This window comes from Heliangelus exortis, chromosome 5, assembly GCF_036169615.1.
Source record: "Heliangelus exortis chromosome 5, bHelExo1.hap1, whole genome shotgun sequence".
NCBI classification, from domain to species: domain Eukaryota; kingdom Metazoa; phylum Chordata; class Aves; order Apodiformes; family Trochilidae; genus Heliangelus; species Heliangelus exortis.
The window spans coordinates 33,041,917-33,062,147 of NC_092426.1; the positions used below are offsets into that span (position 1 = coordinate 33,041,917).

A 20,231-nucleotide genomic window follows, 5' to 3' on the forward strand; every position below is an offset into this window, starting at 1 on the left:
TTATTTGCCTTTGTTAAAGAAGGTGTCCATGGTCCAGTCCAAATTAGAGCATGAAAGAAGAATCCATTTCTGTGATTCAGGAGAGAGGCAGTAAGAAGCTCAATAACAGCTGGAGAACCAAGGTGGTATCACCTGTAGTCAGAGGAGACGTGGGGTGTCCTTGCAGCCCAGCTCCCTGCATCATGAACTGGAGAGCAGGAAGCTGCAGCTGGGAGCACGCGGCTCAGGTGGAAGAACAGCATTGGGAAACACCCCTGGGACAGGATCTTCATAAACTGTCTGGTTGGAAAAGCAGGGAGCTGTAGGACTCAGCAGTAAAGGCTTACAGCCCAATGATAGGTTAATAAACTGATGTCTTGAGATAAGAGGTTTTCTTGAATGGCAGATAGAAATAGCCTGGCAAATACCACTTCTGCATGGGGCACAAATGTTGGGTTATTGCTTTATTTAAAAGAGCTTGTGAGTGTTCATTTTGCCACTCTTCAGAAGGCTTGAGAATTTGCTATGTTCCCTTGTAGGATAGCTCAGGTGTTGCCTTCCTGGGACACACAGCTCATTATCAGATGAATGAATGAGTCTGATGTGAGGGGAGTCACAAACTGCTGACCATGGGAAGTTCATGGGGGGTCTGATGCTTCAGGTTCACAAATGAGAAAAATGACAGGTGTGCAGAAAACATGAAGGTGGTGTGTGGGGGGTTGTAATCTGAACACTAAACTTCCTGATACCTCAGGGAAATGACAGCACTAAAATTGTAAGCCTTCTTTTGCAAAGATGTAAATAGCAATGGAGTACCCAACACAGTGGAGGGGTATGTCTGCTAGGTAGGAACTAGCCCCCAAACCTAAGCTTTTGTTGACCTCTTACTCAGGACAGAAAAATTTGCGTGCTATATAAATTAATATTTACCTGAGTGATGTGTTTACAGGCTGCTTATTGCTTTATCTAAATGGAAATAAACTTGAACACTAGAGTATAGAACTCACCATTAATTTATTTGCCTGTACAATATATGTGTAGAAACTCTGGGAAACTCCTCAGAAGAGCTGCCTGTCCCGGCTGTAGGCATGGTTGTCTACCTGATCTTGTCAGGCATAGTGAGGTGGTCAGTAGGATTCTGAGATTTAGTCTCTCCTACCCTTCCTTTCACAGATGTTTGTTCCTTTGAGGACCTGTGTGAACTTGAAATTAAGAAGACATAGCCACTACCTTGGAGGCTCCACAAAGATTCCTTTGGTGAAAAAATAATTTAGCAATCTGGGACTGCTCAAGTTTTCTCCTCCAGTGATGTTAGGAGGAAACGTTAGGAATCACAGCCTGGTGAATAGCAGATAGTGCTTGGAAGAATTGGTTCTTTCACATCTTGGCAGTAGATTAATGTTAGGAAGGAAAATACATATTGCAAAAATTTTCTGAAGAACTGTCATCAAGAGACTCTGGAAAAGGGAAAGAGAAGAAAACACAGTCTTGGGCTGTGTTTCTGAAAGTGCTTAAAAGTGCACTCCCTCTTGTTTCATCTGTCTTTGTACAGTGCCTTGTGCTTGCAAGGTTTAAACCTAACTCAGTTTAGACAAAGATGGTAGGTCTCTTTATGTTCTGCAGCAGTTTTCTTCCTCATAGATGAACAGTGACTGTAGTTGCTAGCTGCAGGTTGTTACCTACTACCTAACTACCAGTTGAAAGCTGGTAGTTTATGAAGGATTGTCTACTGCTGAAGAGTAATCATAGAATGGTTTGGGTTGGAAGGGACCTTAAAGATCATCCAGTTCCAACCATCCTGCCATGGGGAGGGACACCTCCCACCAGACCAAACTACCTGCAGCAAACTGGGAGAGTCTGCCTTGGACCTGTCAACAGTACTAAAATTTTTGTGTTTTTACACACACTGCTGTTCTTCACAGATTTAAGTGACTTGAATTGTTTCAGGGTATTAAAAAGCTAGGATGTTACATACTTTTACTTCAGTGCTTTGATCATAATATTCTTCTCCGCCAAGCTTCACTTTCAATATGAAATATATATTGATTTTTTTGTTTTTTGCCCAAACCTGGCTTTCCTCCATTGCATGCAGATTCTGCCTTGTTGCTGCAGGTTGTTCAGAAGAGTTGGGATAAGCATATTTATTTGTTAGTATTACTGACCCTGACTTGTGAGAGGTGCCTGAATCAATTTTATTATTGCTCTGTTGGAGTGGACTGGTGTAATTGCTTTCATTTTGATTTGGAAAGAAGAGGGGGGCTTGCTTGTTTGAGAGCTGTTGTGTCATCAAATGTTGGGTATTTGGGCAGGGCAGATTTTCCAAGCAGGGGAGGGCAGCAGGTAAAGCACTGGAATATTTGGGCAACAGACTTGGAGAAGGATATGACCTTATCTGAAAGAGATGCAGGGGACATTTGGGGATAATACTTCTAGATCTGTGTTTGGGGATAATACTTCTAGATTCTGTGTTTGGACTCAGTCATTTTTTCACGGATTTGTCTTGCAAGTCATCTGCTTGCCTGACTCTTGAGGGGTCTTAACTTACGTCAGGAACACAGGAAACATCCCTCTTGGCCACTAAATAAAGAGCTGCTGACTTAATTTGTTCTCAGGTTGGAGGGGTCACTATGGGCTAAGATATGTTTGAGTAACATGATGTTATGCCCTAGGCCATAGGAAGTCAGCTTTCTGCACCTCTGCTGCTATTCAGGAGATGACATTAGTCAGAAAACTATTCTTTAAACCAACAATGTCTTCATGTTTTCTCTTTGTCCTCTGAAAAGTCCCCCCCTTCTACACTCCCTCCTATGAAATCTCTCCCCTTTTTCCTTCCCATTGTGAGCAGGTGCCTCTGGGCAGCCCCCACACAGGCATTACTGGTAAGAGCTACACTTCCCCATCTCTTTGGCTTAGTTTGGTAATTGGATTCATTTTATCTCCTTTGGCGTCATCCTTTTTTACTGTATCCCAGATCTCTTTGAAACAGATTTGAAAGACAGGCAGGGATCAGAGGCTGCCAGCAGGTACAGAGTGAATCAGGCAAGGGAGTGAGTGGCAGGGAAATGATGTGCCTGCTAAGAGAAAGGGGCTAGAGGCAAAAATGAGGGGAAAATGCAGATTGGAAATGGGCTGTGCCTTCTTATTCATGGTGGTGTGGGTAGAGCTCAGAAGAAGGGTGACAACATGCAGCCTGATGGAGGTATAGTCCAGAGAGAGAAGCAGCAAAAACAGATGATTAATACATTCAGAACTGACCAAAATCCCATGGCTCCAGATCCATCCTGAAAGCACTAAGAGTAAAGAAAGGACATCAAGTCTGCATTTGGAGACATCTGTCTGTGGCATGCTTTTAGCTTCATTGCAGGGCTTGATTAAGCGATCTGCTGGAGCTATTCCACACTTCAGTGCATTCCAAATTCTATTTTCTGAGCCACAGTTAATTGAGGCCCTCAGTTACCTGAAGGATTAATATCTCCTCAGAGTTATGACTTCAGCATATAAGTACCACAAATACTTTACTGCATAAATCTTTAAACACTGGTGAGCTAATGTCTTGGGGCGAAACCCAGCACCAGTGTTCTCTAAGTCTTTATTTGTAATGGTTTATGTGACATTTACATGAAAATGTTGAAGCCCTATCTGCAGCACATTTGATGGATGTTGTCCATGGCTGCAGAGGCATGCTCATTTGATGTTTGCTCACAGGGAAAATGCAAAATCAGAGAGGAAGAATTTCTTTTAGAAAGGGGTTGCCCCAAAATGTGTGTCAGTTTTATCAATACATCCTTGTATCTGTTCTACTCTTATTTAAAGCAGTTACATTTCTGATTCTTGCAGTCTTAATGAAGAGCACAGTAGCTGCAACAGTGTACCAGTGAAAGTAATTAAAAAAATCATGAAGAACAGTTACTTCCATGCAAGTACTGTTTGGGTAAGAAGGGTCTGAGGAAGAATACTGTAAGCAGTAGAGCTTGCAGTCAGGGAGTGGCAGGTGCCCTCACTTCAGTTTGCTGTGTGCAGTCCTAGTGTTTGGAGGAACTGAAGTATCATGCTATGTACATGCTACCTCTGTCTGAAGTTAAATTAAAAAGTAGTTATGATGTCTAGCATAGGGTTATAGGTGCTTGTAAGGCATTTCTTAGAAATGTGAGCATGCATCATACAAAACTAAATCCTATAGTAAATGCTTGTAATATGAATTTGAAAAATAACTCTGTGCCCTTATATTTTAACTGGCAGAAACAACCAGGCATTAGGAATAAGGAACTTCCTGAAGTATTTTTATTTCAAGTTCGCCTGTGGTGAATCAAGTAGCTGACAGAATTTATAGCTTCAGGTCATCAGTAATTAGGGGAATTGTCTCATGTTTGTGGAGGTTTTTTTTTTTTTTTAATTAGCACTTCAGAGTCAATTTGGGGTATCTTGATGAGGTCTCATTATACCTGTCCAGAGTCTGTGAGTCTCAATAATTCTGCTGGAATAGAGGGAATAAAGGCAATTTGGAGAGACTTTTGGAAGCACTTTCTTGGCAGCAAGCAGAAAGCCACCATGAAGGAGAGCTTTAGGAAAAAAATGGACCAGGCAGTGCTCAAGAACTTACTCAGGTGTGAACATGGCATGCACTGGTGTCTCCCCTGCAGTGCTTGTATGAGATAAATCTGCCTACTCATTTTTCTGAGCACTTGCTTTTGGCCTTTCCAGGCTGTGTCACTTAAAAAACTGAATGTGAGTGTGAAAGTGCTCCTCTTACACAGAAATGTCTTGCATGTGAAGCAGGGCAGTCTGGGATTTATGTCCTTTCTCCTTACTTGGCCTGGTGCATCAGGTTATCTGTATCTTACCTCAGGATATCATTAATATCCATTTCAGAGTTGCTATTCTACAACACAAAGTATAATCTTGGTGTTGTTACAATATTATTTTCTTGCAGCTCTAAGCCAGAGTCCAGTCTTGATCCTCTGAACCAGATTTCTGTAGAGAAACACAACCCTCCTCACTCTTCCTCCCATCAGGCCTGTGCTTTTTTGCTGTATGTGGAGGGGCTCTTGGCCCCTATGTTGCCAGCAGTGTTATTTGCCTAGGCAAGGCATCTGGGGAAAGGGCTCTGTGTTCCTCTGAGGCCCATGTGTGTTGTCCATAGGCTTGCCTTTTTTTCTTCTTTTAGCAAGCTGGAAAAGAAGGGCCTGTTGGAGAAAGAGAAAAAAAATCTGTGGTGGTTTAATTCAGTCCCCATAATAACATCGCATTAGAGGAACTGTTTCTATTTAGGCTGTTTGAAATATAACTTCCTGATGATGGAAATAATTTTCATAGCTTTGGATTTAGAAGCTCCCTGTTTTCCACAAAACACCACAGAGTGAGCAGCCTCCTTACAAGCATGGCCATCCATCCGTGGGCAGCCTCCAGGACTTGTTTGCTCTCTGCTGAGACACTTGCGTAGGTGGCAGCTGTGTTTCTGGTTTTCAGGAAGCCACTGCCCATCTTTCTGAAACTACCTCAGTGATGAATACAATTTGTTTTTCTCAGGAGACTGAGTAGCTGTCATACATTCAGACCTTTTTGTTCTGTATTACTGTCACTCCATTAAAAGTCTCGCATCACCAAGTTCAATTATCTACTTAAGGCTTTTCACAGATCTGCATCTCTTACTGAATCCAGTCTTAGCCTTCTGTTTGGATGCTTCTCCCACTAATGTTCTGCACCTACTTTTCAGCTTGATCCTTTTATTATGAATTGCTGCCCAATAAACCACCACTATTCTCCTTCATTTCTCCCTTGAGACCTTCTTGTGCCATACTGCCTACCAGGAACCAGGCAATTCACTGTGACTGGGAACTGAGATCCCTGGCCACAGCTGCAATTTTAGTTGTTTTGTAAATGCTCAAGTGACTTGCAACCATTACATTGTGCAGTTCCTGACTTGTACAATGATGTCCTGCAGCTTGTTGTAGTCTCTCTAGGTACCCTCCATTCCCCTCTCTGCCTTACTGTGTACTTTTAGTTTTATTTTGAATGAAATATTTTACAGGGGGAGCTGTGATTTATGGATTTGCCTAGCACCTAGAACAGTGAAACCAGTTTATGTTTGGACTACCACTGTGTAGCATCTGCCCTTGTCTTGGGATGCTCTTAATCAGCAGGCAGTCTGTGAGGACACTTAAAACCATATGGTAAGAAGGAAGTTCCCACCAAGGCTGGGCTGGTTGGGTTTGTGATAGTAGAAGATGAATATCAAGACAGTGTCAGCTCATTGATGCTTGTCTCCATGCAGCTGTGGTGAAAGCCTCAAAAGAAGTCAGCAGTGGTCTTTACAGTGGGTTAATATGTATTGTCCATTACCTGGTCTAGATGCAGTTATTAGAGTTCCAGGTTAGTGAGTAGATAATTTTGTGAAAGGTAAAATAGAAATTAATAACTACTAAGTATGTAGCATGGAACCAAGAAAGAGAAGTCTTCATTACACAGAGAAAACAGTGTGGGGTAGAACAGGAGGTGGCTTATTGGATATTTGTGTGAGGCTTTGGCTGGCAATTGTAAGGCAACAGAAATAATTGGTGAGGGGATCTTGGAATAAGAAAGAGACTGAGAGGGAAGGACCTTCTGGACATTTAGAACTTTGTGAAGAGATTTTTCAAAGTTACAAGGAAACCCTTACAAGATGGTACTGTATGCTGTGGAGGCTCCCAGCTAACAGTTAAAATACTATTATTTACATATATTTCATGTAAAGCTGTAGAGGGAAGTGCAAGGACTGAGGGCCACAAGTAGAAAAGCATAGAAAGGCTTCTTGAAAATAGAGGAAAACCATGCAATTGCTGGACAGCTTAGTAAAAACTTGACAATTTTCTTCTCTGGGGTATGATGTTCCAGATTTCCTCAATGCCTTGCCTGGCAATAGGTATAACTTCTAAGGCCTCTTGCATCTTTGGATGTCCATCTTTTCAGATATAACTAACTTACTCTTTCCTGCTGCAGCTCTATATCCCCATTCTGACAAAAGTTACCTACAGTCCCTTTCCTTACTGCTTTCCCTTACTCCTATGCCTTGGACTATTGATTTGTTCTTGAAATTATGTAAGAATGGAGGAATGATAGGAGGAGTTGAGCTCCTAACCTAATCATCTGTGCTGGCACTCTAACTAACTAACATTATGTTGTCAAACTCATTCTCCTCAGGAAGTTTGCAGTGCCCTTACACATCAACTTCTTGTGGACTATGTGGAGATACTCCCCATGCATATTTCTCATGTGTCACCTCCACTGCTTCCTTCCAAGGTCTCTTGGGACTGAACAATTAGGGGATATGGGAGTATTTCTAGAAACTCAATCTTTCATCCGCAAGCTCGCAATGGGCAGTTGATCCAGGTTTGTAGCATCTGATGATAGTTCAGTGTCCTGTGGTCTGTGCCATTAGGAAATGAGTCTTTGTTCAGCACCCACATTATATGAACTGCCAAGACTTTGGTTATTTGTCCATTTAAGAGAAGAGAGAATAACTCACAGATATAGCTTTGTCCTTTCCACTTCTAATATTCCCTGTGGTTATTCTGTGTATCTTACTTACATTTGTTATTATAGTTCCTTTTTCCTTATAAACATTTCTCTCATCTCCTATCCAGATTTCAGTCCCAATACATGTTCATACTTTGTTCAGAGAGGCACCCTATTTACAGAGCAGGGCAAGAACAATATCTTTCCAGATGGCATTGGAATGACTGCACATAACAGTGTGGTCTGTTCCTAGCACCTTGTGCCATGGAGCTGACAAGTGGAGAGCAAAGAAGTTAAATAGTGCCTGATTTCATCTAGAAGAAACACATCCCATCTAGAGAAACACAGCTTCCAAGAATAGATTTCTAAGAGTGAAAAAGGTCAGATTCTCCCGTGGTGTAAATCTGTAACACTTCAGTAAAATTACGCTTAAAATCAGCTTGGGTCAGTGACTGTAGTGTGGCAGAATGAGGCTTAGGACCTTATAAATCTCTACAAAAAGCGTAAGAACTAATTGTGCTGAAACAGTTCAGTGATAAGCAAATTGTGCCCTTTAAAAAACTCTTCACCAGGTTTCTTCCTGTAGAGACAACTAAGAGTTTGTTCTCCTTTTCTTTTTATCATGACCAACTACTTGTCTCTGTGATTTCAGATGTTCTTGCTTTTATTTCTGCTCTGTGTTTTGCTGTCCTGGAGCTAAATGGATTTCAGTGGCTCATGTGAGCTTTTTGACTTGGTGTCAGGCAGTCTGACACAGTAAGAAAATTATTTTCCAGTTCCTAGCCATGCAGTGCATGAGTTCTTTAGCAGAAGAAATAACAGTTCAGCTGAATAAAGAATGTGAGGTGTGGTGTCTGAAAGTGTAAAACCTCTGGAAGTTTCTCCACCAGTTTGCTTTATGTGGCTTCCATCAAAGCTCAGTTTTTCACTACAGTAAACAGTTAAGTTATAGAGATTAGAGGGGACAGCTGGAAGCACCCACGTTTTCAATGCTGTGTTCATCAAATCTTTTCTGTATTAGACTGAGAAAAGTAGGGGACAGTGCTGTTTCTTGTAAAGAGCAAAAAGGTGATCTGTACTCCTTGTGAGATGACTGTTTTTTACTGACTTGCAAGCAGTAAGTTCTTTGGCAGCCCCATGCCTGGCAAAGCCCTCGTACCTGTCAGCTCCCTTCTAATCACAAATGCAATACCAGCTGCATCCCACTTCTCGGGCAGAGCAGAACACGTTGTCAGGGCCCATTCTGAGACTCTGAGCCCTGTAAGGCGCCACCTTTCTCCCGGACTTAAAATATGCTGCAGTAAAAATGAGATGATTTAAAATCCACTTCTTGCTTAGATTTGCCCTTTGTGGATGTAATGAGTTGGTGTGTGTTGCCACCTGAGGGAGAAGGACTTGTGACATCCTCACTCACTTCCTCTCTCTTTCTCTGTCAATTTCAGAGTGCCTGCTGGGCTGTGTGCAGAAGAATGGCAGCAGCAGAACCTCTGACTGCTTTCTCCCGATGGTACCTCTATGCCATTCATGGCTATTTCTGTGAGGTGATGTTCACAGCTGCCTGGGAGTTTGTGGTCAACTTTAATTGGAAGTTCCCTGGTGTGACCAGCGTGTGGGCACTCTTCATCTATGGCACCTCCATCCTCATCGTGGAGAAGATGTATCTGTATCTCAAAGACAAGTGTAACATTTTAGTGCGCTGCTTCATTTACACCCTCTGGACATACCTCTGGGAGTTCACCACTGGCCTCATCCTACGCCAGTTCAATGCCTGCCCGTGGGACTATTCCCAGTTTGATTTTGACTTCATGGGCCTGATCACCCTGGAGTATGCTATCCCGTGGTTTTGTGCTGCTTTCATCATGGAGCAGCTGGTGATCAGGAACACCCTGCGCTTACGGTTTGATGAGACTGCTGAGCCCGGGGCCCCCACTGTCCCCATTGCCTTGGCCAATGGCCACGTGAAGACTGATTGAGCAGGGACTCCAAACCACACTTAGCAATCTGAGAGAGCTCAGACGTCTGACACCGACTGCCAGCTCTGGCTCTGAGGTACTGCTCCTTGCTGTATGATAAGATTCATAAGCCCCATTTTTCTCATGGGGGTGTGCATGGGATATATCAGAATAAAAAAAAAAAAAAAAAAAAAAATTGAACCAACAGATTTTCTATGGATTTTACTCTTTGGGCTCCAAGGACCAGTACCAGTTACTTGTTAGTTAGGTCATTTCTGATTTTAACTTATTACAGATGAAAGCAGTCCTTTTGCTCACAGTTCTGTGTGGAGAAAGAAGAAAAAGAAATGCTACAGTGGAAATGCATACAAAAAAAACCCAACTAATTAGCAGATGGGCATGGACACGCCAGCTAAGTTAGTGATTGGCTTACTTCACTAGGCAATATTCAGGTGCTTGCTTGCAACCAATACCTCCTGTGGGACCTGAGATGCTGCAGGAACAAGGAAAATCCATCTGCTGTTGAGAAGAACCTAAGACTGGCAGACTGCTGGGGAGGTAGATGGTGTTCCCCTTCTGAGGTCCTATTGGCCTCTCTCCAGGTTCTTTGTTGCACCACAAAAGAATCTGGTGCTGGACATCTTGCTGAATTTATACCAATCTTGTACTTTTTGAAATCTTAGACCTGATACTCACTAGATTTTTTTTTTTTTAAATAAAGGCCTTTTTTGCCAAGTAAATTTTACCATAATTTGTGCAATCTGAATCTTGGCAAAAGGCACAAGAAATAGGGTTAAGTCTTCCCATCTCCTCTGTCCCCCCAAAGCAGACCATTCCTGAGGGTCTGCTGCAGATTCCAGCTCCCATCTCAGCTGTGCAAACCTGAAGAAACTGTACAGGCCACAAGAGTTTTCTGCCTTCCCTCCCAGGGATTCCTGTTTCTGGTGATGACTTAGTCTGGCTGCAATCCATCATATTTGAGGGTCAAAACCTTCATGTGGTTAAGGTGGATTTGATCCTCTGGCACTGCTTTAAGTACCTACAGTCATATTGTCATGACAGTAATTGGAAGCAGCAAGAAAGAAGACATGCTGCCTGATAAAATATTAAAAAAAAAAAAAAAAAAGTTTAAAAAAAATAAATCCCTCTTTGAAGAGCACTTCTTCATGCTTTGCCTGAGTGAAACTTTGAGTTGGGGTGCAAGTAGAGAGGTGAGGCAGGAAGGAGTGCTGTGACTCCCTTGTAGAACTGTCTGCACTGGGCACAGTTTGAAATTCAAATATTTGGAATATGGCAATATTTGAGCTGCACAGGGGAGTGCAGGGAAGGTGCTTGGTAGTGGCACCCATAGGTTCGTAATTTGGGCTTTTGAAGTTAGCAACAAACTTGGAGCTTTTAGCTGTCAGGTGTATCTCACTGTTTTGTGGGGGTTTGCTGTAGTTGCCCTGTGGGGACAAAATCATTTTAGGTGTTCTTCCACCACAGTCAACAGAGCTGCACCAGGGATCAGTTGGGTTTGAAATGCAAATGTTTTGTTGTGGTTGTGGGATTCCATGATGCCTGGGCTATTTCTGTCTGGGTCCCTTGGCTGTGGTAGGAAGTGGTTATCTGTGAACCTGCTTCTTGTCCTGGGATATCCACTCCTGATGAGAAAAGCACTCCTGGCCCTGTGAGGAGAATTGCTTGTTGGTTCTGCTGTTATGAAGGCACTGTTAATCCTTACTGTACCACGCAGAGTGCAGTTATTTTGTTTCTCCCACCCCCCTTCTCACACAGCATCCATTGCTGGCAATGGACACACGAAAACACTGGCAGCAAGTTCATTAAATCTGCCCTCGTGTATGCATTGAGTATTTAGCCCTTTTTTTAGCTCATTAAATTTAAAGAGAACAAACCCTAAGCAGTGTTCCTTGCTGTGATGCCAGTATTATGAGGTCAGAGGGACAGGATGTACTTTATCAGTCTTGATAGTCTCCAGTGTGTAGACCCAGGCAAAATAGTCACCTGACACTGTAAATGGGGAAAAAAGATGAGTTTTGTATGTGGGATAATGTAGATGAGCACTACTGGACCATAACAAGAATTGCAAGGTGCAGTTGAGAGTTGGGATCTCCCCATTTTGGCCATAGTTCTGACAGGGTCACTAAATGCAGTGTCTGTTCTGGCTTGTCCTCTCACAGCATAGCTTGAATGTGGTGTCATGCTGCCTTCTGCACCACCCCTGCATCATCTGAAACCCTCAGCTTCATAGAAGCATCCTTAGGATCCCTGCTTTTTTTCTGAGCAGTTATAGAACTCGATAAAAAAGGTTAAAAGGAGTTAGCAACAGGGATTGGTGACTCCCAGCTGCTGCAACTGCAAAAGGAGGTGTGGCTGCCCACAGAGCTAACCTGGTGCACAGTAACAGTCATGTCTTGACTTAATCCCCACTAAATGACACTGATTTTGCTTAGCAGTGTAGTATCAAGATGCTCAAACTACAGAGGGTTTCCCAGCAGCAGCATCTCCTTGCTTATTCCATTATCCCTATTGCCTGTGTCATTGTGACAGCTATTGTAGTCTGCTTTCTATGGATGTCTGACATGTACCACCCAGCACTGCATCCTCACAGAGTGGTAATTTACACCCAGAAGTGCACTTTACTTGCAGCTTGCACACCAGAAACAGAAAAGGACATGGCAAATTCTTAAATCAATTAAAATAATACATAATACCCTGTACTTAATGCAGGATTAGCCAGACTTCTCCTTTCTGAGCAACAGGGCTACAGTCAGAGATTTGTCTTTTCTGCAAAATCTCCCTTTTTAATACCTGTGATGCTTCTTATAGCATCTTACAGAAGTGTCCAGAGCACATTACTGGGATCTCTGTGGCACCTCAGCAAGAGCTCAGGAGCTGGACTGAAGTTGTAGAGACATTTACATAAAGAAGAAAAAAAACGCACAAGGCCTAACATTTGTTTGTATGTGTATCTTCCTCAGTAGATTAAAGTTGCCTGTTTTGAGTTCACCAGCAATAAAAAAAACTTGTGATTTATCTACTGTGTCCTAACTGCAGCAAGCATGCAGTGATCCATCACTGCTTTTCTTTTCTGGGGGGTGGGGGAATATGGAATCCAGTTACCCTGAGGTTCCAGTTTTCCTTCTATTCTCTTATCTCTTTTCTGGTCTATCCTAAAGGATCCCAAAGTATGTGATGAAATATGGAGTCTGGTGTCCTGCACACAAGATGTAGTTCAAGCATTACCATGATGTCTGTTCACCCTCTCAAGATCTTGCCAGAGGGAAATGGTTGATTTACAGCAGTACCAGACTGCCTTTGAGTCTTTGGTGTTGTAATTGAGAGAAAATGTATGTGTGTACCAGGCAGTATTGTGCCTTTGGTCTGAGTGGATTTTGTAATTAAAGCAGAATAATCCAGTCAAGGTTTTGCTTGACTAGTCCTGTGACTATAAAAGGTAAAAAAAGACTGCAGGGCTTTAACTGCTTTGAGAATTACAAAGCGAGTGGCTGAAGGCCTCCCAGGTTCTATAGCATTGCTCTGCAGCTGACTGCTTTTCTGAAACCCTTAGAAAGAAAGAGGATTTCTTCATTCACAGGAACTTTTGCCCTTGCTGTACTATGAATAAAACATGAGCCACTACCAAGATGTGAACCAAATGCTTTTCTGTTTTAGTTTATCCTGAGCTTATCATAAGTACGTGCAATGTAATTGAGGAGAAGACTTGCAGACCTGAGTTCTTTGCTTCAGTTCTTCTGCCTCCCTTCTACCTGAGAATGAAACTGTGTTCTTCCCCTCCCTTCTGGCACACCAGCAGCTACCACATCCTTCTGTGATCCATCCCCTGCTGTAGAAGGAAATCCCTCTTCTGGTGCGGCTCCTGCTAAACCAGAGCTGTTTCCAGCATGCATCCCTGACCCAGCTGCTTTGGTTCCTTATGACCAGGTGGGGTCACAGAGCTGGTGAGACCTCAGGAGTGGTGTTCTTTTTTGGCAAATGGCCTCTGCTTGCACCTGACTTCCCTTACCCCTTACTCTCCTTGGAATGTGCTGAGCCTACCCCTGGCAAAGGCACCATCCCTTCCTTCCACCTCCTGCCTTGGGGAATGAAGGAAGCTCTGCTGCTGCCCAGGAGCCTTGGCTCCACTCAAGGTTTTGTTAACAGAGGTTGGTCTCCACTTGAGCAGAACAACTTTTTGGCACAGATGCCAAAGGAAGAAGTGCTGTTTTGATGGAAGTCCTAGGGAAGGGATGGGGATGCCATAGGTAGTTTGTGTCCAAAGGCACCACTGTTTCAAATACAAAGGCTGCACTTTCCCTCCAAGATATTTACTACTTACGGAAATGGAAAAGTTCTCTGCTTGCCCCAAAGTATATGATTGCCTGAACTTACTCTGAAGCAGAAGGGATGTTCAAAACCTCCAAGTCTTCTTTTTCCCTAGGTGATTCACAACTTACATCTTTGTGGAAAAATATGTTATCTAGAGATACACAAGCTACTTCTCATTAAACCATTAACAGCCCTACCAGGCAGTGCTCCATCCTGCTAAATTAATCATCCTGAGAAGTAGAATACCTTGGTCAACCTTGGTGTGCTGCCATGTGGCTATACCACAGCACCTGAATTAGTACAAACAGCTATTCACATTTTGCCTTATAAAATTACACTTAATTCCTTTGGTTCCAGTGGAAATGTTTGTCAGGCCGAAGAGGGAGAGAGACTGAGATACTGTATGAGCTTCATTGCTGTATATGATTTCACTTGAGAGCATAGTGTTGACAGGTACAGTCCTAAATCTTCACAAGCTGGACAGGTTTGAAGCAGCTTTTACCTGTTTTCAGTGACTGGGATTTCTTGCAGGTCCAAAGCAATCAGGCAGGTTTTTTATTCTTAGAGAAGGGAATCATTTCCTGCACTCCTTGCTCTGGAGTCTGGGCTGGTTACTCTTTTTGTAGCCACTGGATTTTCTGATATGAAAGGCCTTCATTACTATCTCAGAAAATAGCAATTTTTAAATGATAATCCCAAATGCTTGACGTCAGTTTGTATTTATGCTTTAGTGAATTTGGGAGCTAAAGACCCTTAAGTATCTGGTGATGTTTTTTGTTTATACTGCTGTGAGCCATGCTGTCCCACTTTGATCCTATAATGAAGAAGAAAGAGAAGGAAATACAAGCAATATGCTCTTTAATAAAAATATTTAATGCAATTGAGAAAATACTTATTAAATATGTGAGCTGAGACACCACAGTGCTTGTAGATCTCTGACCACTTAAATGCTTTCCAATGCAGAATATCTCTATACTTTGTGGTTAACCCCCTTTGCAACATGCCAATACTGTTACATCAGTATGGTTCTTTACCTGGTATTTTGGGGATTGGAATAACAGCATTTGCCTTCTCTTTCAGTTTTCACTGAAGAATCTCTTAGTACTTTTCACAAATCAATGAAGTAATTCTCATTTCAGGCCTTAGAAGTACATTAGGATTAACCCCAAAGAGCACTGATCAGGAGCTGATGGGAATGTCCTTATAGCTTCCAGAAGGCCATTTCAGACCTGAGAAAAGGAATTTAACATTTTACCTGTTCACCAAGTTTCCAGATTTGAGGAGTTTAATAAAGTTCAGGAAAATGTGGGGAGCTGGGAAAGTGGTACCCGGTTCCCACCATCTGAATCTGTCCTAGAAATGGTTTTGTACATCCTCACATCTCTCCATCTGTCCAACTCATAGCCAGCAGATGAAGGGACTGTCAGAGCTTATAGGCAGCAGAGTTCTATCTTGTACAGAACAGGACTGATTTTCCATCGTGTGCTACATAATCCCATCTCCATCAGTGGAATACTTCTGGGTAAATATTGCTAGGGGCAACAAGCCATGTTAGAGGCTAAACTGAGGTGACCATCTGCTCTGTCAGCTCCTGTTGTTGCAATTACTGCAGAGCTTATCTACATTGCTATTTCTGATGTTAGACCACTCCTCTGATACCACAGATCTTCCTATTGCTCCTGTTTCTCCATCACCTCTTTTGGTCCCTTTCCAGACCTCACCTCCACTGCAAGTCTGTGCTGCAATCACAGGTGCCCTAAGCCTCCTGTCCCAGCCCCACCTTTGGCAGCTGAACACAAATAGGCTGATTGCTGAGAAGCTGTAGCTTTCATTTAAGCCCCCATCAGCTGCAGTAGTCAGTGCTTTGGAAAGCAGAAAACATTTTACATGGGTGCCTTCAGGCACAAGTATAGCAGCAAGTTTGCAATTATCATTCAGTGCCTTATTTCTGCAACATCCACACTGGTACTTAATAGGCTTTCTGAGCTAAATTAAGCAAAAAGCTTCTCTGGTTAACCTCTTGGAGTTTCAGTGTATGTGGGATAATACAGAATTTCAATTGATCCTTCACATAAATGCAAATACACGTAGTGGGTGTGTATGTTTAGGTGCACAAACATATCTGATGGCCTCCACTGACTGCATCCCAACTTCTGGCAAAAAGCCATCACTTGCTTAGCTGCCAACAAGGGTCTGGGCCCACTGACTGCTACTTTCTTGAGCATATGAGATCCAAAGAAGACACAAAATTAATATCAGCATTCACATGAAGCACGTTAAGATCCGAGTTGGCTGCTCTTGGCCTTGTAAGCAGTGTGTCCATGTACTTTGGTACCTGGGAAGACCTCAGTTTGATCTGGCAGGGAGTTAAAGGCTCTTACTGATGAGTGCTCAGCTCAGAGAGGGGGCGTAGGCCCATGTTTTTCAAACCTCTTTTAAATAAGATTTTTATATCAGATTAACATCTAAGGCAAACATGCCATACTACCCTGCTCCATCTTTAAAAAAGGGGAGTTTACCACCTTTGGGACATTCTGATGTCTTTGCCAGGGTTTGTCTTCCCCTCTGTGTGCACTCTCTTGCTGCTGAAGAAAAAGCAGTGTGTACCCAGCCTAAGTCAGACCCATCCACTCCTCTTCCTCAGCTAAGGCTTTTTCTGAAACTCCTGTCTCCCACCCAGGCTGCCATGCCCATGCTAGGCAGCAATCTGTTCTGCTGCTGCTCCATCTCTTGGCCACTGATGCCTATCTGCCATCTCTAATCTCAGTCACACGTCAAGTTCTCCAGGCCAGGACTTGTCTTTTTGTTTAACCTTGATGTCAGCCTGTCCCCAACAGTATCTAAGTGCTATGACATCATAAAAGTCCCCTAAAGTTTTAATGATAAGAGTAAACATTGTATCTCTATTCCACTACTAAAATAGCTTGGTTAAAATATCCATGAGGAACCTCTGTTGCCCCTTTCATCCAGCCTTGTCTCCCAGTGCTACACAGAAAGGCAAATTCCTGTCAATGACCCCAGTGTGCCAGTGGTGCCAGTGAAGGGGAGCACAGCTGGTGGCACACTAGGAGCCATGCCTCTGCAGATTTCATATGGGTGTCCACATTAAGCTGGATGCTGGCATGGTTTCATGAAAGAGATTTTTAACATTATTGGACAGTCATCTGGCTCTTCAGCAGAGGGTAATTTGAGTTAGCATAGTCATTATAATTATATTTTGGTTGACAAATGTGATGACAAAGCACAGCTGCCCTTTCATCTTGCAGTAAGGGCAGTGTGGCCTCTAGCAGCATGCTTATGGTGGGGCTTTGTGCTGTGTGACTTTTGAAAGCTGCATGAACATCTCCAAACATCCAGAAACACCCTTGCCCTGGCCACTGGTCTCTTGGCAAGAGCAAGCATGCACCCAGCGTGATGCTGGTGGCGAAGGTGGTGTTGCCATGACACTGTGTCCCAGCAGGGCTGCCTGTGACCTTATGGCTGTCCACAAAGCCAGCCTGAATCCTGAAACCCCATTTCTCTGCTTTATCTTCCATCACCTCAGTCTTCTCTTTCCACCTCACCAACTGCCTGCTGGCAAGGTCTCGCTGAATGTTTGGGTTTTGCTGTTCATCTCAACCTCCTGGTTTTGGATCAAGTAATTTTGTCCTTGCCACTGGACAACTTTTCCTTGCTGGGGCTCCACAGCACACAGGACTGTCCTTTCCTGCTCTTCGTTGTCACTTTTTCCAGCTGTTCATTATCACCTTCTCATGGTCCTCTGTTGTCCCTCCTTCTCCCTGTGAATCCCTGCTCAGCTCAGCTGTGTCCCCTGTCTGGGCACCCCCATCCAATTACACATTATTCACTGCTATCTCCTACTCACATTGCAGATCTCTTCCTCCTTCCTAGCTTATCATCATCTCTCCAGACTTGCATTTTGCTTGGTTTCTCTGGCATCTCTTCCTGGATGAGTGACCAGCAACTCCAGCCACCAGTAACCAGAGCAGACTGCTGCTCCATTTTGCTCTTCGTGTTCCCTTCTCTCATTCTTTCTCCCTGGCAGACATAACAAATGGGAGAGGCAGAGACATCTTCAACCTTCTCTTCTGTGTTTCCTTATTTCCATAGACTTTATGTCTTACCACTTCATCCCTATCCCCCGAGGTCTCCCTGCTGGACTGGTGCTGGTGTATGCCAGTACTCATCCTGTACACAAGATGTTTTCTTCAGCTGACCTGCTAGAACATAGCCTGCTCCCCATGCCAGTCTGTCTTACCAGCCCTACAAAACCCAGCAAATTAAATCATCTATGTATCTATTTCACATATTTGTGAGCGAGATGCTAATCCCTGCATAGTGAAAGGGTCCTGTGTACAAAAGGGGAAAGGAGGACACCCGCATTAAAGGGAGAATGGGGGGGAAGGGGAGACTGAGTGTAAGGGCAGATGCCAAGGAGGTGAGTTTACAGTGTTGAAAAAATGCAGAAACCTGAAGCAACAACAGACCAGAGTATCACTGACCAATCACATCCATGCTCTTTCCTTGTTAGGTCTGCTTTTCAGCTCTCAACTTTTCCTGCTCCCTGCACCTACATCTTCAGAGCACAAACCAATCCCTCCAACTGGCTCAAAAATGTATAGAGAAATAAAATAACCCAGCAGACACCCTTTTTCTCTGTGCTTTAACTGCAATTACAGGCACCTCTTCTTCCCTTTAAGCCCAGCACGAAAGCTGATCTGTCAGACGGATCCATTTGTGGAGGCAGCCCTCCCCAGCTCTTTGATCTTCTGCCCCTGTGTGAGCAGGAAAGCTTTTCCAGCTTCCCCAGTACAGCTCAGCGTGTGGTGTGGGTCCCAGCAGGTGACAGATTTGCATGTGATGCCATGACAGTGACCTCCTGAAACTCAGCTCCATTTCCCATCTGCTTGTGTGCTGTTTCCCAGGACACAAAAGCAGGTGAAATGTCTGTTGGAAACCTCTCAGGCTGCAGCAGTGGTAAAACAACCCTCCTTGAAGCAATGCAGAGAGATCCTTTTGTGTGCAAGAGCTCCTCTCAGATTGGTTTGGGTTTTTTTTTACTGCCCTTTAAAAGATTTTGCAATGAGTGATCTGGAGATTTGACAGTCGCGTCCCGGTCATATTTTAACACAATGCAGACAGCAGATGCTTCATGAAGATTAAATTTCTTCATGTACATTGAGTCTCCAGGGAGATTACACATTTGGGGTCAAGGGCTTTACAGGGCTGGCTCTGCAGCCCCCGCAGGAGGATTTTTCTGTTTCCAGCAAAAAATATCTGTAAAGCACAGGGCGTTCTGCCAAGCCAACTATATGGAGTCAGCAGGAAATGCTGCTCCCAAGAGAGACTTTTACCTACAGCTCTGTCAGGGATAGCTTTTATTACAAAAATAGCAGTTGATCAAATGGCCCCCAGTGCTGCAATACCTTACAGCCTGGGTATTAGGGCTGAGCCTGAGCAGAAGAGCAACGCTTAATCATTGGACTGTAAAGAGATTGATCATGTGGGGGAAAACTGGCTGCCTCTGGGAAGGTTGGGAAACGGGGACTTTGTAACACCATGGTGTTTTTCAACACCACTGCCAAGGCAATCATCAGCTGGCCAGCACTGAAGATCTTGCAAGGGAGAGAATTATGTCCAAAGATGCAAAAAAAAAGCCCTCAGGGGGTCCCCACTGTACACACTGGCAAGCCAGAGATTTTTTATGTTTTAAACAGGTTTTCCAAAGAAGCTGCTTCCTCCTACCCCAATCCTGTATGGCAGTTCATTTATCTGCTTTGGATATTGAACAATTAAGCCTGAGTGAGCCCTGCTAAGATGGGAATTTCTGACTCCACGAGACTTAGGAATCCGAAGCTTGACACAAGTCCCTCTAAAGTCCATTGAGAATATCTCAATAATTCTACCAGTAAATAGTTCAATAATAACTACCAGTAAAATTCAAGTATTCTGGGGTGCCATGGTGTCACAGCCATGGTGCTCAGAAGCCATCTGAGCTCCCTGCAGCACTAGCCTGGCCCCACGCAGGTGGGTGCTGCTCTTCCAGGCTCTGGTGGGTGGTGAGGCTGGGCTATCCCAGCAGAGAGCCTACCCACTTGCAAGGCAAAAGCATATACCAGCAGAGGCCTTCCCATGCCAGTTCCTGAAAAAAAATAAAAAAGAAGAAAAAGGTAGTGCCCTTATTCTGGGCTAACCTCTCCATTGTTCTGCGCCTCATCCAGTCACTCATAGCTTGCAGGCTCAGTGTACAAATGCTACTAAATGAGAAAGGGAATGCTTTATGCTCGCTGGATGCTGAAATAAGTAACAGTACCAGGGGGAACACAGACCTCAGACAAAGCTGCTTCTAAGTTCCATGACTGTTTTCCTAAGGAAGGAGCAACCATTAACCAAGGGAAGCAGGACGACCAATTGCTGAGGAGGGCAGCTCCAGTGCTGGTATGTCTGCACTGGGGAAGGAGATTATGGTGAAAAGGGCCA

At 43.7% G+C, this 20,231-nt stretch overlaps 1 protein-coding gene across 7 annotated transcripts in view; it reads left to right on the top strand.

The window, feature by feature from the left end:
* TMEM229B (transmembrane protein 229B) overlaps window positions 1-12,846 on the top strand; it is a 34,244-nt gene extending 21,398 nt beyond the window's left edge. For all 7 annotated transcript variants that reach the window (XM_071744434.1, XM_071744427.1, XM_071744432.1 and 4 more), the window contains one exon: window positions 8,913-12,846. In XM_071744434.1, coding sequence (XP_071600535.1) covers window positions 8,940-9,443 — 504 coding nt within the window. In that variant the 5' untranslated portion in view covers window positions 8,913-8,939 and the 3' untranslated portion in view covers window positions 9,444-12,846. The remainder of the gene's footprint in view (window positions 1-8,912) is intronic.
* The last annotated feature ends 7,385 nt before the right edge of the window (window positions 12,847-20,231 follow it).